Here is a 20220-nt window from a genome sequence, read left to right as displayed (position 1 = left end):
CAAGGAGTCATTAAAAGGCTTGTCTCAAAAAACATATCTTTTTCCATTATTAAACATGTATTTTGTGTTCCAGTAAATGTAATACAGGAAAAGGAGGTTTAAACCCTGATTGCTGTCCCCAAATCCCTCCCTCCGCTCCATCTATATAAGATCTCTGCTTCACTGCCTCGAGCACAGTCAGGTTTGAATAGTTTCCCCCAATCTGATACTCCTGAGAAGAGCTTAAACCCCAGACGTCCAGGAGTCACTGCAGCGGCGCGAGGAGGTAACCATCTTTCTCCGTTTCACCTATGTTGAATTAATACAGTAAATTGAAACTTGTGCTATATTTATTTTAGTGCAACCCTTACATTGTTGTTTTTGCGCCTACATACAAATTAAATGCATTTCTTCTCTTTATCATATTGCGTATGTTTTCTAAGGGAGAAAACCTGTCAGAAGATGACTGATAATGCTGTCTTTGAGCATGATCAAATCACTGAAGAGACGGGCAGAAATGGGAAGTCTGGGTCAAATGTCATTGCCATGGAGCTCATAAAGAAGCAACATGGAGCTACTGTCAGTTTCCACAGCATCCGTTATAGAGTGGAGCAGAAGAGTGGACCCATCTGCAGGAGGACAACAGTCCATAAAGAGATTCTGGTGGACCTCAAGTGAGTCAATGACACACAGACAAAAAGATCCAATGAAAAATGATTAGTGCTCATACTCTCTTCAGTATGTCAACGGTTAATTTTCCATTGGCGCTTTTCAATATCTTTTACACTTGAGCTCCTGATGTTCTTGTAATTCTTACCCCCCCCCCCCCCCCCCAATCATTCTCTTAGTTCTATTCAAGTATTTAACATCAATAATATTAAAATGTTCTCTTTTTGCATCATTGGGGGAAAAAAAATCTATGACATCATAAGAACTTTATCACTATGGCAACATAGGAATTTAAAAAGGCTCACTTATGACATCATAAAAATATCATAGAAACACAAGAATTTAAAAAGGTTCTCTCCTTGTGACTTCAAAAGACCTTCTATGACAACACTAATGTACAAATGTTCTCATATGGCTGTAGTAGCAGTCCTGCTTTCAAATCATTCAATTCATTGTAATTATTTTATTGCCAACCTAGTTCATAAATAAATTTGCATCATTTTGTGAAGCATTTTCTCTTTCTTTGCCATGTGCACGTTCAAGAACACGTTGCTTACATGCTAAATTTGAAAATATATTTGCCTCACAATGTGATTAGGGGTCATTGGCATTAAAAAAATAATTCAGTAAAAATAAAACAGGGACTTTTATGGATCTTAAGACATTTCTCATGGCCTCATAGAAACATGAAGCATACCAAAGGTCTCTTGTAACCTCTGTATAAAACCCTTTTACACGTGCTGCATGAAATGAGATGATGCTAACCCTGAAACAACACACAGAACTAACAAATATCGCTACTTACTATGCAATCACATAATAATTGCTGTTAATAATGATCATCGTCTGGTTGACTACGTCTTGAAAACATTTTTCTGAAAATTCCTGTCAAATGCACATAAACTGACAGTCAACACGTATAAGCTACTACTAAATATTGTAGAAACTTAATTGCTTTGCATTGATTTGTATCGTAAAAAGCACTATACAAATAAACCTGAATTGAATAAAATGTTTTCAGCAGAACAATGGACAGCAGAAAACCGAAAAACTGCTTAAAGGCATTAAATGAGCTTGCCATTTCCCAGAGCCAAGCGCATTCTTCTCCATAGTGTTAGTGTCAATTATATGATATTAAGAATGGGTTTGTGATTCTAATCTCTTGATCTCTTGGCTTACAAGCCACCGGGGTTAAATGCAGTCAAGTGTGATCTCGACCTAATAAAAGACTTAGTTAAACTGAGGGTCTCAGCAGCGTCTAGATGACCTACTTTTAACAGTATTATAGTTTGATAAGCATTTCAGATTTAACAAGTGTTTCGTCAGCCATGCATTCACATTCAGATCCATTGCTTAGATGGGCAGCATTCATCTCAACACATGGCTCTCTACTTTTAAACTGCGCAATTACGTACCTCATTTTTTCCACAGTGCCTGATGAATTCCATAGCTAGTGACATGAACATAATCTCATTTTTATGTCCGTTTTCAGTGGGATCATGAGACCTGGTTTAAATGCTATTTTGGGTCCTACGGGAAGTGGCAAATCTTCGTGAGTGCATATTTGACTTCTACACATCCTAATAAGATATCGGTGCCAAATGGATCAAGGTTTTGGAGAATATCTCCTGACTAGTTTCCTCCAGTAATGTGGAATCAATTAGATGAATGCTAAAGAAACATCATTATCGTCCGCTTCTCTCTCTCTCTTTCAGTTTTTTAGATGTACTTGCAGCCCGGAAGGATCCTGTGGGACTCTCTGGTGAAGTTCTCATCAATGGAGCCCCACAGCCACCTAATTTCAAATGTCTTTCTGGTTATGTTGTCCAGGTACAATGCACTATATTGAGATGTGAGAACTTTTTGATGCATAAATGCTTTTAAGGTGTAGGATCGTATATTGGGATTCTGAATGAAGTTTTCTTGTTGACCATATCAATACATTATCTACAACATTTGTGGTTATGTGTTAAGGATGACATAGTGATGGGGACTCTGACGGTGAGAGAAAACCTCTGTTTCTCAGCCGCGCTACGTTTGTCTTCCCAAATCAGTCCAAAAGAGAAAGAGGCGAGAGTGAACCACCTCATCTCAGAGCTGGCCCTCAACAAAGTCGCTGATGCAAAGGTGAAATAGTATGCATAATATATTTTTATATATATATAAAATTATGTAAGCAATCTCCATATTATTTGCCATTTTTAATCTTCATTTAGTTCTATCATGTCTGATATTACACAGAATCTCACTCGTGTCCCATTACAAAGTAGATAAACCATAAGTGTATATGTTTTTACAGGTGGGCACGCAGCTGATCCGAGGTATCTCAGGTGGCGAGAGGAAGAGGACCAGCATTGGGATGGAGCTGATCATAGACCCCTCTGTGCTGTTTCTGGACGAGCCCACCACTGGTCTGGACGCCAGCACAGCTTATTCTGTGCTCCTGCTGCTGAAGAGGTCTGTATCTTCTGTCAAATTAAGCAGCCATTGGTTGAGTTTCAGTTCTCCGTATCCATTTCTGAGATATGCAAGTCATCATATCATTCAAAAGTTTTGTTGTCAGTTTGATATTTTTTTAATAATGTTTTAGAAAAAAGTATATTCTGCTCATGGCTTCATTTGTTCCAAAATACATTAAAAACTTTATTACGATTTTAAAAATATATATTCAAACTTCCTATTTTAATTAACTAAATAATTAACAACATGCACGCACTATATAGTTAAGAGTTAGGATTCGCTTTGGCTTAGGGTTACTTGCATGTAATTATGCATAATGTATTGTTGTTATAATAAAAGTAAGTACATGTAATATGTAACAAGGACATCTTAAAATAAAATGTTATCAAAATTAATTATAATTTAAGTATTGATTTGTTGTTTTATCTCAACCCTGTTTGTTTTCAGAATGGCCGGTCAGGGGCGAACCATTATCATGTCTATTCATCAGCCGCGATACTCCATTTACCGGCTCTTTGACAGCCTCACCCTGTTGGTCAACGGCAAACAAGTTTATCATGGTCCCACTCAAGATGCTCTAGACTACTTTGCCAACATTGGTAGAATAATTTACAGATACAATGACTTAAATCTATAAAAGTATGGAAGCCCATTTCCGCCAATGATTGAATGAACTGATGAAACAAGGTAATTGCGAGTTTATATCTCGCAATTTTGACTTTATTACTCTCAATTCTTAGGAAAAAGAAAGCCAAAATTGCGAGATATAAACTTGCAACTGCGAGAAAAAAGAAACTCAGAATTGTGACTTTACTAGAATTTTGTATTAAAAAGTCACAATTACCTTGTTTTATTTTTTATTTTAGTGGCGGAAATTGGCTTCCATACTAAAAGTTATATTCTTATCCGTTTCAAATATTATTAGTTCTAATATCTGTCAAGTGTCAAAAGATGTGAATGTTTTACAGAAATACAATATTTTAAATACTAATATTTCTTCGCTTAATGGTGTTTTTTCCAATTGATATTGTAGGATACGCCTGTGAAGCTCATAATAACCCGGCTGATTTCTTCTTGGACATCATTAATGGAAGCTGTGCTGCTGCCAACATGACAAAGATTCACAATAACGGAGGTACTTTGTTATATTTCCATTTAAATGGATTTTGAGGAGCCAGATTCGCTTGTCAATTGATTTCCTCAACAGAAATGTAATGTAGAACTTTTCAACAATAGCCTATAACATGTCTTGCTTCTAGTTAAAAGGCATTTACAAAGTATTTGGCCATAAATAAGAAAAAACATAAGCTGTTGGGTTCATATATTATTAGTGTTGTCAACTATTTGTAGATTATGAATTGTGTATAACTTTACATGACATCATGTGTAATGCTGTTGGCAGATTTTGAGTTTGAAGTGGCAGCCGTCAGCCAGCAGTCTATTGAGGATCAGCTGGTGGAGAAGTACAGAAACTGCAGTTATGCACGGAGCATCAAAGCGGAGCTAGAGCGTATCACCTGGGCCAAAGACAACAACATCAGAGCCAAGGGTCACACCATCACCTACAACAGCTCGTTCTTCCACCAGCTCCACTGGGTGTTGTGGAGAACCTTCTGGAATCTAATGCTGAACCCTCAGACTTCAGTAGCACAGGTACCACCGTATATATGGCTTTGGTCTGTCTGACCTTCCTCTAAATTGTTAACAAGCATATATGTATATGTGTGTGTGTGTGTATGTGTGTATGTGTATATATATATATATATATATATATATATATATATATATATATATATATATATATATATATATATATATTAATTAATTTCTAAAAATATAAATTAACTTCTTATTTTATTCTTTTAAAGCAATGTGACCACAAAACCGACAGAGTGCTGTATTTAAAAATACATCAAAATGTCAATAGTTTAGATTTCTAATTTGAATATAATTTCTAATTTTATAATTTCTGCTGCTACTGTAGGTGACATAATTTCTATATAACCCCAAAATCAAAATGGATTTTTTTTTTTGTATAATAAGAAATCATATTTTGCATAAAGAAGATAAAGCCTGTTATTAGGTCCATTAGTTCCTATTACTGTAATGCCAGAAAAATGTTAAAATATTTGATATATAATGTACTGCTTTTTTTAAAAAAATAATTGTTTTGTAGGACTATTATGATTTTCTTATAGAACAATAATTTTCTGCCTTCTAGTACAATTATGCTTAGCATAAATTTTTACTTTATTCCTGTATTGCAGTACTGAGAATTGTAGTATGAAAATTGAGAGTGATGGTAATTACAAACAAAACAAAACCTTGAGACACATGAAAAATTTATTATAAAAAAAGAATGTTACAATGTCATCTAATGGTTCCAATATAGACTTTTGTCATAATTCTGGTAACCCTTTAATATAGGGACAAATTTTTACTATTAACTAGTTGCTTATTAGCCTGCCAATTATTAAAATATTGGCTGTTTATTAGTACTTATAAAGCACTTATTATGCCAAACCATAATTAGTATCCCTATTCCTACCCAATACCTAAATCTGACAACTACCTTACTAACTTTAAATAAGAGGCAAATTAGGAGTTAATTGAGGCAAGTCATAGTTAATGGTATGTTAATTTAAAATAAAATAAAGTGACAATAATTTATTCCTTTGCATTGTAACCAGCTTTTGTTTTCATGAGATTCAAGCATTCAGTTTAAGACAAATTTCCCTAAACAAAAATGTATTGCCCAATGGTTTAGATCCATTTCCTCCCTCCCAACTACCATCCCGCTCCAGATTTTCCTCAAAAGAGACTTTCTAGAGACTTAGATGCTCATTAACCACCAAATACCATCAAATTATTAACAGCTGATTGCTCCCAGAGGCTTTCGACTAATTTCTCAAAGTCAAAGTTAAGCGGATTTGGTGACCATTGTGATCTGGGTCTCACCCGCCTCGAGGATCTGAAGTGATATGATTTCTCATCATGCAGTGTGGAGAAACGTCTCACAAGTGTGACAGGATGGTGTCTATCAGACCATCACCTGACTGGAGTTAGTTGAGTGCTGGTGCCTCGACATCAGGATTGGAGAGTGGTTTATCATCCAGAGCTCGGCTGTATTTGCTTAGCCAACTGTTCTTCACAATGATCATATTCTTTAAGAGATTATTGTGACGACTGTCACTCCTTCTGCCCATTAGCTTTGAGTAAATGATCTCAGTTGTTTGTGTGTGCATGCCACTGGTTGAATTTGATTTGCTAGTAGTTTTTTCTTATGCATTTCTTTACGTATTTCTATATTTACCTTCAAAGGAATATCTTAATAAAATCATGTTCATGTGTCAATTACATTCAAATCATTTATTACCAGTTTAAAGCACACTGCTTGAATTATGATCTTTATTTTTGGCAGCTGGCTGTCACGACCCTCATGGCTGCCATTGTTGGTGCAATCTTCTATGGAGTCAAAGATGACCAGAGTGGCATACAAAACAGGTGAGATAATCGTTCTTAAGTAAATGGAATTGAGTGACTTTATTTTATTTAATGCTTTTATTAAAACCGTGTGTGTCTATGTATAAAGCTTCCCATTATTCTGGACAAAGTACACAAATCCTGTACTATATATATATTACTATTACTACAATTTACTATTTACTATTGAATCATTAAATGCAAATGACACCATTTTCTTTCCAGGTTTGGTGTTTTGTTCTTCATCACAACGAATCAATGTTTCAGCACACTTTCGGCTGCCGAACTCTTCATCACTGAGCGCAAACTGTTTATGTGAGTGCTTCAACACCTGTTTGACATTTAGAAAAGCTCAAGAAATATTTGATTTGCTACTACGGAGAATCAGATGCTGCAAATAACCAGACATAAACAATGAGAAACTGAAAGGTTCTTGCGAGTGATTTTATTTCTGTTTTTGCATATCCTTGATCTCTAAATTATCTGTAATAATGCAGTGCTGCATAAAAAAAACTGTCTCTGTCCCTAATATCAAAAAGCTGCTTTGATGCAGTTTTGGTTCTGCCTTCAACTTTTTAAATATGCAATTGAAGTGTTTTTTTTTTACTATTACTGCTATTTTAATATAATATAATATATATAATAAATATACAATTTAAAAATGAAAAATATAATTCTAATAAATGAAAATATAATTAAAGATTATTCTATTTTAAATACATTTATATACATAATTCACAGTTTCTATATTTTAACATATTTTTGCATTATTTCTCTACTTAATCTCTGTGATTCATTCTGTGTTATATGCAGGACAGCTATGGATTGGATGCATCTGTTCCACCTCTGCAGTTTAAATTAGCATGTTATTTATTAACTTTTTTTTTTTTTTTTTTTTTGCAGTCATGAAATCACAAGTGGATACTACAGAGTGTCTGTCTACTTCCTGTCTAAGATCCTGTCTGACATCATCACTCAGCGCACAGTCCCCACCATACTCTTCACCGCTGTTGTTTATTTCATGATTGGTATGTTGTAAATTATTATACCTTAAAGAAACAGTGCTTAATGTCTTAATTGTTTAATTGAATTGTAAGATCCACCAGTTTTCTGTAAACGTTATACAGTTTTAATTCAAATGTATTTCTGCGTGCACGTTTGCGGATGTTCTAATATGTTGAAATCTTTGTTTTACAGGGTTAAAACCCACAGTGGCAGCATTCTTCATCTTCATGTTGACAGTGATTCTGGTTTCTTGTGCAGCTGCGTCCATGACCATGGCCATCTCAGCTGACCAATCAGTGGTGGCCGTGGCCAACATCTTCATGACCATCAGCTTCATCTTCATGATGGCAAGTTCACACAATCGCACGCCTCAGAACAAGTCTTTTTACCGCAGAACTTGAATTGCATGTGTGTCCAGATCTTCTCTGGTCTGCTGGTTAACCTGAAGAGCATCATGGACTGGCTGTCCTGGCTGAAGTACCTCAGCATCCCTCGCTATGGACTCGAGGTATGAACTTCCGCTTCTGGCCCTACATCCGAGTGACTAAAAGACTTTCTGTTGAGATAATATTTTAATGATGGTTGAGGAACGTCTAATCCTTTGAACAGGCATTGGAGATAAATGAGTTTGTGGGGCTGAAGTTTTGTGGGAATGTCTCCGCCGTGATGAGCAGCCCTGCTGCTGACATCCTCATGTATGTAAAAACATATGTATATATTAGTCTTCTAATAAGTTTGGTTTTGCACTTAGAGATATTTAGAATTGTATATATTGTGTAAGGTTGCCGTGCAAGTAGTGCCACCTAACTATGCCACTTTATCTTACTAATTAGTTAAAAAACTTAATTTTGGTGTCAGTGTGATGGTAGCGTATATTTCAGCATAATCTTCTATTGCATAATATTTGACAGGTGCACAGGAGAACAGCATCTGGCGTTCCAAGGAATCGATTACTCATCCTGGGGTTTATGGCACAACCACATAGCACTTGCGCTCATGACTTTGATTTTTCTCATCATCGCTTACATCAAGCTCCGATTCATTCCGAAATTCTCGTAAATGTTCCGATTATTGTTGGCTTTAAGAATCATCACACATTAACACACTCAATTCTGCTATCTTACAATATAATTTTGGTAGATGGGATGGGATTTCTATACTGATCTCGTCCCAAATTCAAGACTGTAGAATTCATAGTAAAATCAGCTCTCTTTACTTTACAAAAACACATCATGTCCGGCCTTACCGTGAATAGTTAATCAGTTCACATTATTTTTCTGGTAATCAATGTGTCCCTAAATTTACTTTTCTTTCTTATTCTGTTCGAACGTATTGCATTAGTGGAATAAAATGGGTTTTATGTGAATGTTTCATGTTGATTGTTAGTGTACTAATACATCGAAACATTATTAGTTTATTAGAAAAAAACAAGATATCCTAAATAAGAGCATTTCATAAGATTACATTGTTACCTTCACTGAAATGATTAAGTTCAATGTAAATATTTTGTCAACTCTTTCATTGTTCCTTCAGTCACAGGCCTGGTACGACTCGCTCCTTCATAATCCGTGTAACTGGTCTTAATGTGGCCTAATCCACATTAACAATGCTAAAACCATGGATAAAAGCTAGTAAACTTGGTGGCTATGCTGATAACTACACAATATCCCTATTGTACAGATCATATAGTCACTTTGTTAGAGGGCATTATGACTGGGATCAAGCCAAATAATGAGCACATGATTTGAGTCTGAATGGATTTTATTTTGAAAGACTGTCATATTAAACTGTAATAGAATCTGACAACAACAGAGTACCATACAGAGTTAGAGGAAATTGAACAAAAAAGTTTTTTGACCTTTTTCTTAAGCTTTCAGAAGAAGTGTGTAATTTCTGTTTCTTAAGCAGCACCAAACACTGATTTGAGCGACCCAACATATCACATCTGGCACAAGTGGTTACCTGTCTGACTGTATATTTATACAACTTATGAAAACAATTATTTTAGCAGTTTGCTGATGCTAGTTGTGCAGAAACTATACACTTTACATTTAGGGAATCATGAAAAGCTCTGTAAATCCAACCTTAAGACAAATAGTACATGGGTTTCCCATGAAATCAGATGCACTCCAAATCGAAGTTTGTTAAAGTATCAAAATGATTTAAGAATCATAATTATTAAAAATACATTTACGTATATATGTTAAACAAAACATGCCACGCTTGTACTAAAACAAGATGTGAACTGCAAAATATGCAAAGCAAACTGAGGGAAAAATGCACAAAAGCTGATTACCAAATGCATAGTTTATATATAAAGTTTTGTGCGACCACCTTCACTGTTTGAAAATTATGAATGTTTACTTCTCATGTAAGAGATGCATTGTAAGGTATAATTGTGTGTAAGAATAGCTATTTTCCCTTTATATATATATATATATATATATATACTGATCCTTGTTGAACATTATTTCCTTCATTACTGTAAGCTTTCCATCTGGTTTCTTCATTATGGATGAAAATGGACTTTAATATTGTAGGTTAGTGAGAATAATGCATATCTATACTGCGTTTCATCCACACTGTAAGCACTGCATTCAACCATCGCAGGATACAGTACAAAAAATGTGATCAAATGTACTTCTTATATACTTTCCCAAGCCAATGACTTCCAACCAGATGGTGACAAGGTAATTTTTTGTGACTGTTAGGTTCACATAGATGCATTAATTTAACTATTTTTTTTTTTTGCTTAACAGCCATTACTAATGTATTGCAATTTTGGGATCAATGCATACAGTAAATTAGTTATAGCTTGATAGGAAAATAATATACTGAATAGAAGTAATAATAGCTAAGATTGCTGAAAAAAGCTAAATGTACATCAATTTCAAAATGCATTTAAATGTACCTGGTTATTATGGGCAAACCAAAGTTAAGCTTCCACTGACTGACCTTAAAATCTAATTTATTTCAATAACATATTCAAAAAAAATGTTTTTATTAAATAATAAGGAAACTGTGTTTTAGAACTAAAAAAAAACTCCATTTATCTCAACTTTTGCATCATAAAGCCCATTTTAACTTTAATATAAAGAAACCCAAATAAATAGCTTTTTGCAGGACTATTTAACTCTTAATGTTTATTTATTAATAGTTATTACTATTTAACTTAATACTGTGGCTTTGGGACGGACCTTTAATACTGTTTAAGTAAATTTTGCCCAGTGCACTGCACCAGGCATGGCACTGGAGAACAAATTGTGGACTTCATGATCTGTAGGAATGTTTTTACAATTAAAACCCTTCACATGTTGGCAGCCCCACTGGCCGCTCCATCTGGACCCTCGTTGGACAGTGAGGATGGTGAGCGGGAGCTGCGTGGGCGGAGCTGAGCAGACGGGATGATGGGAGTGGCCTGATGGTGGCTCACCTGTGACATGGTGTCATCAGACTCCCAGCGCTCCAGCTCTTCTCTCACCAGCTTGTCCATGTGCTCTCGGTGCAGCTCTGGATCTCGGCCCATCCTCTCGTCCTGAGAGAATCAAATTAGACTTCTTAATGTATGCTACAATATATTGGTCTAATCAACAATTAAACATAAAAATGACTAAAGTTGTGTCTCAAAACCTAAAAACCTACTATCTTTAACGCTTTTTTGGGAATCATAAAGCACAGTCCCAACACAAGTTATCTCCATGTCCTGACAAATAATTTGTCTAAAAGCAAAAATGCAACTCGACAGTAATGTATATTGTATATATGATTACATTTCTATTGAGTAGTAAATTATGTTGGAATATTCTAAATATTTTTTAAAGTAAATAGTAATTTAACTAATAATGTGAAAAAAAAAAAAAAATTATATATATATAGATAGATAGATATAGATATAAAATCAACTATTAAACAAAATGTACACTAAAAAGCAAAAGGTTGGAAAATTTTATTTTTCTATTTTAAATAGTTTTATTCAACACAAATGATTAATTTACAAAATATTTATATTTCAATTATGTTAAATGCTGTTCTTTTAACATTCAAATTTACCAAAAAAATATTAAGCGGCAAAAACTTTTCAAAACTGAAACTGCTGAATAATAAGCATCTTTTTAATAATTGAGCACCAAATGATCATATCAGAATGATTTCTGAAGGATCATGTGACACTGAAGACTGGTGTAGTGATGCTCTAAAATCTTGGGAATAAACTACATTTTAAATGTATTCAAAGAGAAGTTAATTTAAATTGTAAAAATAATTTCACAATACCATTTTTTTTTTTTACTGTATTGCTAATCAAATAAATGCAGACTTGCTGAGCATAAGTGACATTGAATAATTATTTGAGACTTTGACTTGTGTGTAAAATATATATAAAAAAATATATAAATGCCCACATTTTTTTCAAGTGAAACTTTTTTTTATCATCACCTCCATGACTCCATCCAGGATCCGTCCGAGCACATCTCTCCTCTTCATCTTGGCTCTCTCCATGGCCTCTAACTTCACGATGACGGCGTCGATCTTTGACACGATGCTGCCGATGGAGTGCTCCATGCGGTCCACTCGACGCACGAGCCTGATGGGCCACAATCAGCACAGGGAACCTTTTATTTACAGCTCAAACATTCAATATATTGTGAAAGCGTAATCCTAGCTAAAAGATATTGAGTGACAGGCGATGTTTACACTTGGAACTCCTCGTATGACACGCCCCCTGAGCTGCTGCCACGGCGACGAGAGCTGTGTCCACTGTCCTCATCATCGTCCTCCTCGGAGTCATCCTGGCTACGCGAGAAGCTCCGCCCACTCACTGGCCTGGGCAGCGAACTGTGCTCCAGATCCAAGTCCTCCTGGCGAGTGTTCAACAGATACTAAGCATCCGTCTCAGTGTCATTTAGCAATTTGCTTCTTTATTTGACATGATTTAACTGTGTTCAGAAGGTCATGGGTTCGGTTCCCAAGGATAACAAGACCTGTACATTATGTGTACCTTGAATTAAAAAACAACAACAATACTAATCGTACGAGATCCTGTAGCATTAGTTTTTCACTCACTCTCTCTTTCTCCAAGTCATCTCTCATTTGCTGGTGCTCGTGTTCTGTCAGTTCCTGATCTCCGTCAAGGTCATACTTGGCAAAAATGGCTTCAATCTCAGCATCCGAATGGCCCTTTCTGTGCACAGATGCATATAAAACAGTTGAAAGTTATGTCCATTTTGCGAGAGGTTTAATCTGCATCATACAGTGGGGGTACACGTTTCTCACCCTCTGAGGTCCTGCCGGAGCTCATCGAAGCTGAGTTTGCCTGCAGCCTGGTGTAAACTGTCTGGGATGTCATTGATGGAGGTCTTCTTCAGCTTGAGTTTGACCATCGCCCTGTTGTAGCTCTTCTTGATGAGGTCTGTGATATCCATCTCTGACCTCTGCTGGGCCATGTCAGCTTTCACCTCAGAGTAAGTGTCATTGATGATGGCCAAGAACATATTCTGAACAAAACAAAAGGCCCAGTAAAACACGAGCATTTGCACATTTAGGATTGATCTCGTGTGATTTATGTTTGTGTTTACCAGTAGAATCATGAAGATGAAGAACACAAAGGTGGTGAAGTAAATCGGGCCCAGCACGCTATCGGCCTCCTCGATTTCTGAGAAGTCAAAATCTCCCAGAATGATCCGGAACTGTGTGAAACTGTGAGCAACAGAAACCACCAACATTAGTAATATTCATAAAGTATCACAATATTTGGAAAACAAATTGTCTTAAAGGGACAGTTCACACCAAACTTTTAATTTGGTGATCATTTCCAAGCTGTTCTAAACCTGTATGAGTTTCTTTCTTCTGTTGAACACAAAAGATATTTTCAAGAATGTGGGTAATCAAACAGTTGCTGTTCCCCATTGGCTTCCTTTTTTTTTTCATATTAAAAGCTTGATGGTGAGTAAACCATGACAGAACTTTCATTTTGGGTGGACTATCCCTTTAAAAGTACTAACTAAATGTATTGATTTATAATTAAATGAATAACTGAAATCAAATATTCATTCATAAATACAAAATAAATAAAAATAAAAGTGGCCCTTCTGTTCTTTGTTCTAACATCCGCAAAAAAAATGAATAAATAATAGTAACAAAATGTAATGCAGGGACTGTAGTTAAATTACATTTTATTTAAAAAAAAAAAAAGTTTAAATATGTAAAATCATACACCGTAATATCTATAGCATGCATTTCGAATGTATGCATGATGGATTTAATCTTGTATTTAATTTTTCAAAATAGCTAACAACTAATTATCATCATGTTTTTGTGTATTATTACATATTATTATTTATATAATACTATATTCGAAGTATATTTTTGGTTATTTAGATGCCTCCACAACTCACATGCAGGCCTGGAAGGTGCTGAAGTCGTTGACTTGAGTTCCAAACACTAAATACGCCAGCTGAGCGTAGGCCAGGAACACGATGAAAAACATGATGGCGAAGCCCATCAGGTCCTTGGCACAGCGTGACATGGTGGTGGACAGCTGATTCATGGTCTTGTTGAAATTAATGAACTTAAAAAGCTGTGGGGAAAAAGCAAGATGGCTGTATTTTGATGAAACGACAACAACAAAAAAACATGTTTTTGTACATGTCAGATATTGAGACGAGACCTCACCTTCACCCATGAGAGGAAGACAATGACGGCAGCCAGGTTGTTGAAGTGAACCTGGAGGCGAGCAAGCGGCTCAAAGTTGGGGTATGTGCTGTGGTTCTCCAACAGGAAGTGAAGTCTGTGACTGACCGCTGACGTTCTGCAGATGTTCATAATGATGGCTGGAACGCTGAGCTGTGACGATGATGAACAAGATGAACAAAAACCAAGGTGTCACAGTCAGTAGTGGCTGGAGTAAACCACAAATATCTATCATTATGAACTTTGACCTACTGCGACGATGAGAACATCCAAGCAGTTCCACAGGCTCTTGAAGTAACGCAAACGATGCAGGCGGATCTCTAGAACTTCTTCCACCAGGTAATACAGCACAAAGACGCAGAAGGCCACTTCACACATGCCCACAAAGTAGTCCCAGCTGGACACATACCGGATGAGACGCACCGTCTGGAACTGCCAGGAGGTCACAGCGCCACCTGTGGCTGGAAACTCCAACAGCAACCTGCAGCAAAGCAGAAAGTGACAGATCTTTGAGGAAACCTCGTATATGAAGTCAAGAAAAGTAAAGCATGGATGCTAAAGTTATGCTATATTTTATTACATAAAATAATTATAATTTATTTTTAATAATTAGCTCTTGTTTTAAGTACACTGCATAGTCATGTTACTAATTCGTTCTCATAATTTGCTCATTTGTTCCCTCTTTTCGGTTAAATTGTGGCCTGGATTTAACTAAAATGAGGGAACAAACTCTTAATTTGTAGCACCAAAATCTTGAGTTTGAGTTTGTCAATCTTTGGTTGTAATGTTTTACACTTAAATAGTTTTTTCAATGATATAATATATTTAAATTAAATAAATGCAAGACAGAGTGTTCAAATGGTGGGCAAATTAAACCATCACAAATACTAAACTTTAATCCAAGGTTCTTCATACTTTAGAAGTAAAAAGTACAGAAAAGCTAGAAAAGTAGAAGAATGTTAAATCTACACTATATATAAACCTATGTAGTTATTAATTTTCATTTAAATAGTTATTTATCAGTAACAATTCAGTATGTAATCAATCAAGAAACCTTTTTTTTTTTTTTTTTAAGTACAAGTACAAAATGTTTACAAAAAAAGCTTGATATGTTAAATTGAGACTATGTTATAAGGTTTGGGCATAATTAATTGCAAAAATGAAATATTTGGTATTCTTGGTTTAATCATTTTTATAGTAACAATCCACACTGAGTATTAAATCTAATGCACTTGTAACACAGCTTCAGTTCATTACCTCACAATACAAAACAGGTTAACGTTGCCATTGTAGACGGAGAAGTCCAGGAACACTGCTCTAGTGCCACGGTCCAACCACAGGTTGTTTTTTAACTCCTGCAGCTGATTGGCTGACTTCTCTCGAGTGCGTGACAGGTCCTGGTAGTATCCACCACCGCCATAGGTCGACACCTGACCCCAGTAACTGCTCTCACCCAGCCTGCTCTCCTCTGAGTACCTCCACCTGACAAACAAACAGAATAACAAAACTGTTACCAGTAAAAGACCAAAGATCAGCCAATATTTTATTGTTCATGATATATGTGTATTATTACATACGCTGTCCCATTCTTCGGTCCGAATGGTGACTTGTCCTCATTGGCAGGAGAATAGACACTGTAGCAGTCGTAAACCTCGTCTCGCAGGTCCTCATGGACAGAACAGGACTCATTGCGTACTTTGAGTTGCCGGAGACGTGGGACGCCCAACAGGAGGTTCTCGTAGTAGATCAGACTCTGGTTTTCTGGGAGGCTCTTGCTGTTGTACCAGAACTCCCAGTACATGCCATCAAGAAAAGGGCCTTCTGTGAACTACAGATAATGGTTTCATTAACATCTGTGATGGAGTTGGAACTAATATGCAGTTTCATACTGTTAAAGAGCATTCAAGTCAGTGGAATAATTACTTTCCAGAAGTCCTCCATGGTTGAAAGGGTCTTGAAGGTCGTCGGTTCTCCGCTTGTCAGCGGTGTATCCAAGAAGAGTTGGGACATGACTTTGGTGTAGTAGTACATGTTGGTGCTCACCATTCCATAGGTTACTGATACAAATATCAATAATGTGTTTTAAACAGAATAGCATGTTGTGTTTCTGTACATGGTAGAGCGTATTGGTATGGAAGCCCGTTTTTTTTTGCCACTGAATAAAAATGGTTTATTGCAATTGTTTATTTTTTTTCTCAGAATTGCATGATATAAACTCACAATTGCGAGTTATAAAGTCAGAATTGCGAGATCTGAAGTCACAATTGCAAAATAAAAACTCACAATTCGGACTTTTTTCTAACAATTCTGACTTTAAATCTCACAATTTTTATATCTCGCAGTTCTCCTATTACTCTAACATTTAGGCAAAGGAAATGTAAAAGAATAAAAAATATTAATGTAACATGGTATGCATTGACATATTCAAGCATGAAACTGTCTGATATTCGACGTACATATGCAGAGGGTGACCAGAAAGAGGATGTAGGTGATCATTTCTCGTAGGACGGTTTTCAGGTACATCTCTCTGTTGCTGTTGCTCTCACCCAAAAGACGGGTATCCCACAGCACTGAAAAAGATTAAAAAAAAAAAAAAGAAATCCTCCATTAATTCACAAAATCATGCTTACCTAGCTATACGATTAGGCACTTTTCACTTACAAATTAAGATTAGGTAATAATAAAAATACAGACCAACTATAGTTTTAATAATTAGTTTTAACCCTTATTTTGCAGTAATATTGTGAAATATTATTGGCTTTTAAAAAAATAAATAATTCATTTTAAATACATTTAAATATTTTTTTATTTATTTTTAAATATCACTTATTCCTGTGATGCAAAGATGAATTTTAAACATCATTATTCAAGGGTTCAGTATCAAATGATCCTTTTGTGAAAACCATGGTACATATTTTTGGGATGCTTCATTTAAGAAAATTATAAATAAGACCCTTTCACCATTTTACTAAAGAAATTATCTTTGCCCTTTATACAAAAAAAAGCAACTTTATCTGAAGTGTAACCCATCCTTGCAAGGCTATTAAAAGTTTTACTCTATGAGACCCTGTAGCACAAAAACACTCATAAGTAGCACTGTATATAATTTGTAACAATAGCCAACAATACAGTATGGGTCAAAATTATTGCTTTTTCTTTTATGGCAAAAATCATTAGGATATTAAGTAAAAAACATGTTCCATGAAAATATTTACAATTTCCTACCGTAAATATATCAAATCTTAATTTTTTATTAGTAATATGCATTGCTAAGAATTCATTTGAAGAACTTTAAAAGTTTTTTCTCAATATTTAGATTTTTGTGCATCCTCAAATTCCAGATTCTCAAATAGTTATATCTCAGCCAAATATCGTCCTATCATAACAAACCATACATCAATGGAAATCTTATTTATTCAGATGATGGTTATTATTATATTTTTTTAATCGTTTTGTTGTTTGTATCTTCAGTGTAGTGAAACATAACCACAGTAATGCTAGCAGAAGTTTGACCTCTCATTTTCTCCAGTATCCTCTTCCCACAGCTGCGGTGTTCTTGTGCTGGTGGAGTTGGATACAGTCCTCTGTTGATCCGCGCACTGATGCTGCTGCTGGACGCCGTGGACACAGACCTCCGGCCGGGGCTCGCAGGAGGCCAGTCCGCCTCCATCATCCCCTCCTCCGGCTCGAACACTGGGTTATCCCGGCTCCACGCCTGTCTGGAGCTGGAGGTGGGTGGAGAGGGGCTCTCATCGGGCACTCCGAGGCCCACCTCTTCATGATGCATCTTTTCCATCTCGATCCCTTCGTAAGGCGGAGAGGCCTGCGGTGCTTGAGGACGGACGCGACTGGAGCTCATCGTGTCATTTACAGTAACCTAACAGAAACAAACGTCTTCATTTTAGTCGCTCTTTAACACTAAACACTAACAGAAAGTCTCGAACTTGATTTCCGTCAAGTCAGAGTTATTGAACAGCTATTGTTTCAGCTTTTAAAAACTCGAAATCTACTTTTACGATGAAATCCGAGTGAAAACTTCCACAACAACAAAAACGCAGTGAAGGTATTCGTGTGGAAAAAGAGACGCATCGAAATATAAGAATAGTTTATACTTGCATGTTTTTCTCTGGGTGGCTTCAGTCCAGCTTCTGTGAGAGTTTGGAAAAGCAGTTTTCCAGTCCACCCTCAACAGCCATCTTGTTCCCAGTTGTTTCCAGACTGGAGGAATCCAGTTACACTGACATCAACCTCTGGAAACTAAAACATCAGCCTTCTTTAGTGCGGCTCCTCCCTCTCTGTCCCCCACACTCTCAGTTCTGACACAACATCATTACAACGCGCTTTTAATACAAACGTAATTAATGAACGATTTTGTAAATAGTTTACACATCTTTCAGTTAATTTGTGAATCGGTTAAAACCGTTTTAAAACAATTACAATACATTTGTATCATTAGGTCTAAAAGAGTGAGTTTACATTTGTTACATGTGTAACTGTTTTAATTTGGACTCTTGCTGCCTGGCAACAAGATATCCCCCCCCCCTCTCTAGGATTGGATGCGGAAGTCTGATTGACAGTTCGTTGAACCAATCAAAAGATCAAATAAAAATACTTTCAAATATATGCAAGTGCGATTTGGCTTTAGAAAGTAATGAACTATATCTAGAGCCATTTATCTTACCTTTATATCAGTTAATTACCAGTGAAGTTTTAAATATTAGGCTTTAAATATATACAAACAAAATGTTTTACTTCAATATGGAGTTATTAGTTTGTCATTTATAAGAGTAGGCCTAATACTATAAATACTTCGAAAATGGTTCTATAAACTATAAATGTTCTTTATACTAAGAACTAGAAATTCAGAATGGTTCTTCAATGGCATCCATGTGAAAACCCCCTTCTGGAACCTTTTGGTTTTTGAGTGTATAAGCTTTTTTCAATAAATCTAATTTTCTGTCATTCATGTAGATTACAAGTGACTATATATGACAAATCTGGTCATTAATGTCATGCTTTACTAATTATGCCTAATTATTAGTATTAAATAATTCATTTATTATAATGAATTACTTTCAGCGTTGTGCTTGTAAAAAAAATGTCAATACTGTAAATAGGCCTACTGCTTGTATTCTACATCTGACATACAGGCCTAAAAAAAGCTTGGGTGAGTTTGACATGCACAGAGCATATAATATTTACACAATTCAAAGAGGTATACAAATACATCTCCATTGGTGTGTTATGTAAATGTCTGAACCACTGAATTGTTGGCCCCATTTGCATTCATTGACAGAGACTGTGTGAAATATGAGACTCGTTCAGTATGCAATCAAGTCTATTGTTTTTTTCTGGTATTCAGTATAGCCCGACCGATTTGTGTTTAATAATAAGGGATCAGGGGTGGTTAAGCCAATAGTGGGCAGGCCTGCGATGGCTATTCAGGTTTCTAAAAATTGGAAGTTCCTCGTTTTACAACTTTAACTGCTACCTTTCAGCATGCTAAACATAGGCTTCATACAATTTAGCCAATTAATCCTATTGGCATCAATGTGGAGGTGGTGATTCTTACATTGTGTACACTTTGTACATCGTTGTATTGTATAACTTTTTTTTATTTTATTTTGGTATATAGTTGTGTTGTACCACTATGAAGCATGTCTCTTATAAAAATAAAATCACTGTACATGGGAGGACATTAATTCTATTTCTACCACTTTTTTCATACTGTTTTTATATGCTTCATCACAGGACAATGTAATTAAGTAGTATGTAACTGCAAAAACACTGTTAGAGTTGTGACATACATTTTAACCTAAAAAATACATTGTAGCATATATATATATATATATATATATATACATTGTAGCATATATATATATATATATATATATATATATATATATATATATATATAGATAGATAGATAGATAGATA

At 35.6% G+C, this 20220-nt stretch overlaps 2 protein-coding genes across 4 annotated transcripts; one reads left to right on the top strand and one right to left on the bottom strand.

Moving 5' to 3' along the window:
- The first annotated feature begins 8 nt into the window (after nt 1–8).
- On the top strand, nt 9–9280 carry LOC113044041 (ATP-binding cassette sub-family G member 2-like). The gene is made up of 16 exons (XM_026203633.1): nt 9–265; nt 423–653; nt 2141–2200; nt 2364–2478; nt 2623–2775; nt 2948–3105; nt 3556–3707; nt 4142–4243; nt 4511–4761; nt 6530–6612; nt 6817–6906; nt 7495–7619; nt 7789–7943; nt 8015–8104; nt 8206–8291; nt 8508–9280. The coding sequence occupies exons 2-16, from the start codon at nt 442–444 to the stop codon at nt 8653–8655; spliced, it is 1980 nt and encodes a 659-aa protein (XP_026059418.1). The 5' UTR covers nt 9–265; nt 423–441; the 3' UTR covers nt 8656–9280.
- A 59-nt stretch (nt 9281–9339) lies between these two features.
- Nucleotides 9340–18585, bottom strand: LOC113044033 (polycystin-2). 3 transcript variants are annotated; one of them, XM_026203623.1, is made up of 15 exons: nt 18396–18585; nt 17797–18160; nt 16740–16853; nt 16207–16340; nt 15861–16111; nt 15541–15765; nt 14536–14764; nt 14266–14436; nt 13989–14170; nt 13170–13290; nt 12868–13088; nt 12658–12775; nt 12289–12449; nt 12031–12178; nt 9340–11131 (listed from the first exon to the last, which is right to left on the bottom strand). In XM_026203623.1, exons 1-15 carry the CDS (start codon nt 18399–18401, stop codon nt 10904–10906), a joined length of 2673 nt encoding a protein of 890 aa, XP_026059408.1. In that variant the 5' UTR covers nt 18402–18585; the 3' UTR covers nt 9340–10903. The 3 variants fall into 3 exon arrangements, with proteins under 3 accessions (XP_026059408.1, XP_026059407.1, XP_026059409.1); XM_026203622.1 differs by having other exon boundaries at nt 12289–12452; nt 18396–18582; XM_026203624.1 differs by having other exon boundaries at nt 12289–12452; nt 18400–18582.
- Between the last annotated feature and the right edge of the window lie 1635 nt (nt 18586–20220).

The sequence above is a fragment of the Carassius auratus genome, chromosome 26, assembly GCF_003368295.1.
Source record: "Carassius auratus strain Wakin chromosome 26, ASM336829v1, whole genome shotgun sequence".
Lineage (NCBI taxonomy): Eukaryota > Metazoa > Chordata > Actinopteri > Cypriniformes > Cyprinidae > Carassius > Carassius auratus.
The sequence above is the reverse complement of the archived record's forward strand: the minus strand, read 5'-3'. Positions and strand labels throughout refer to the sequence as shown.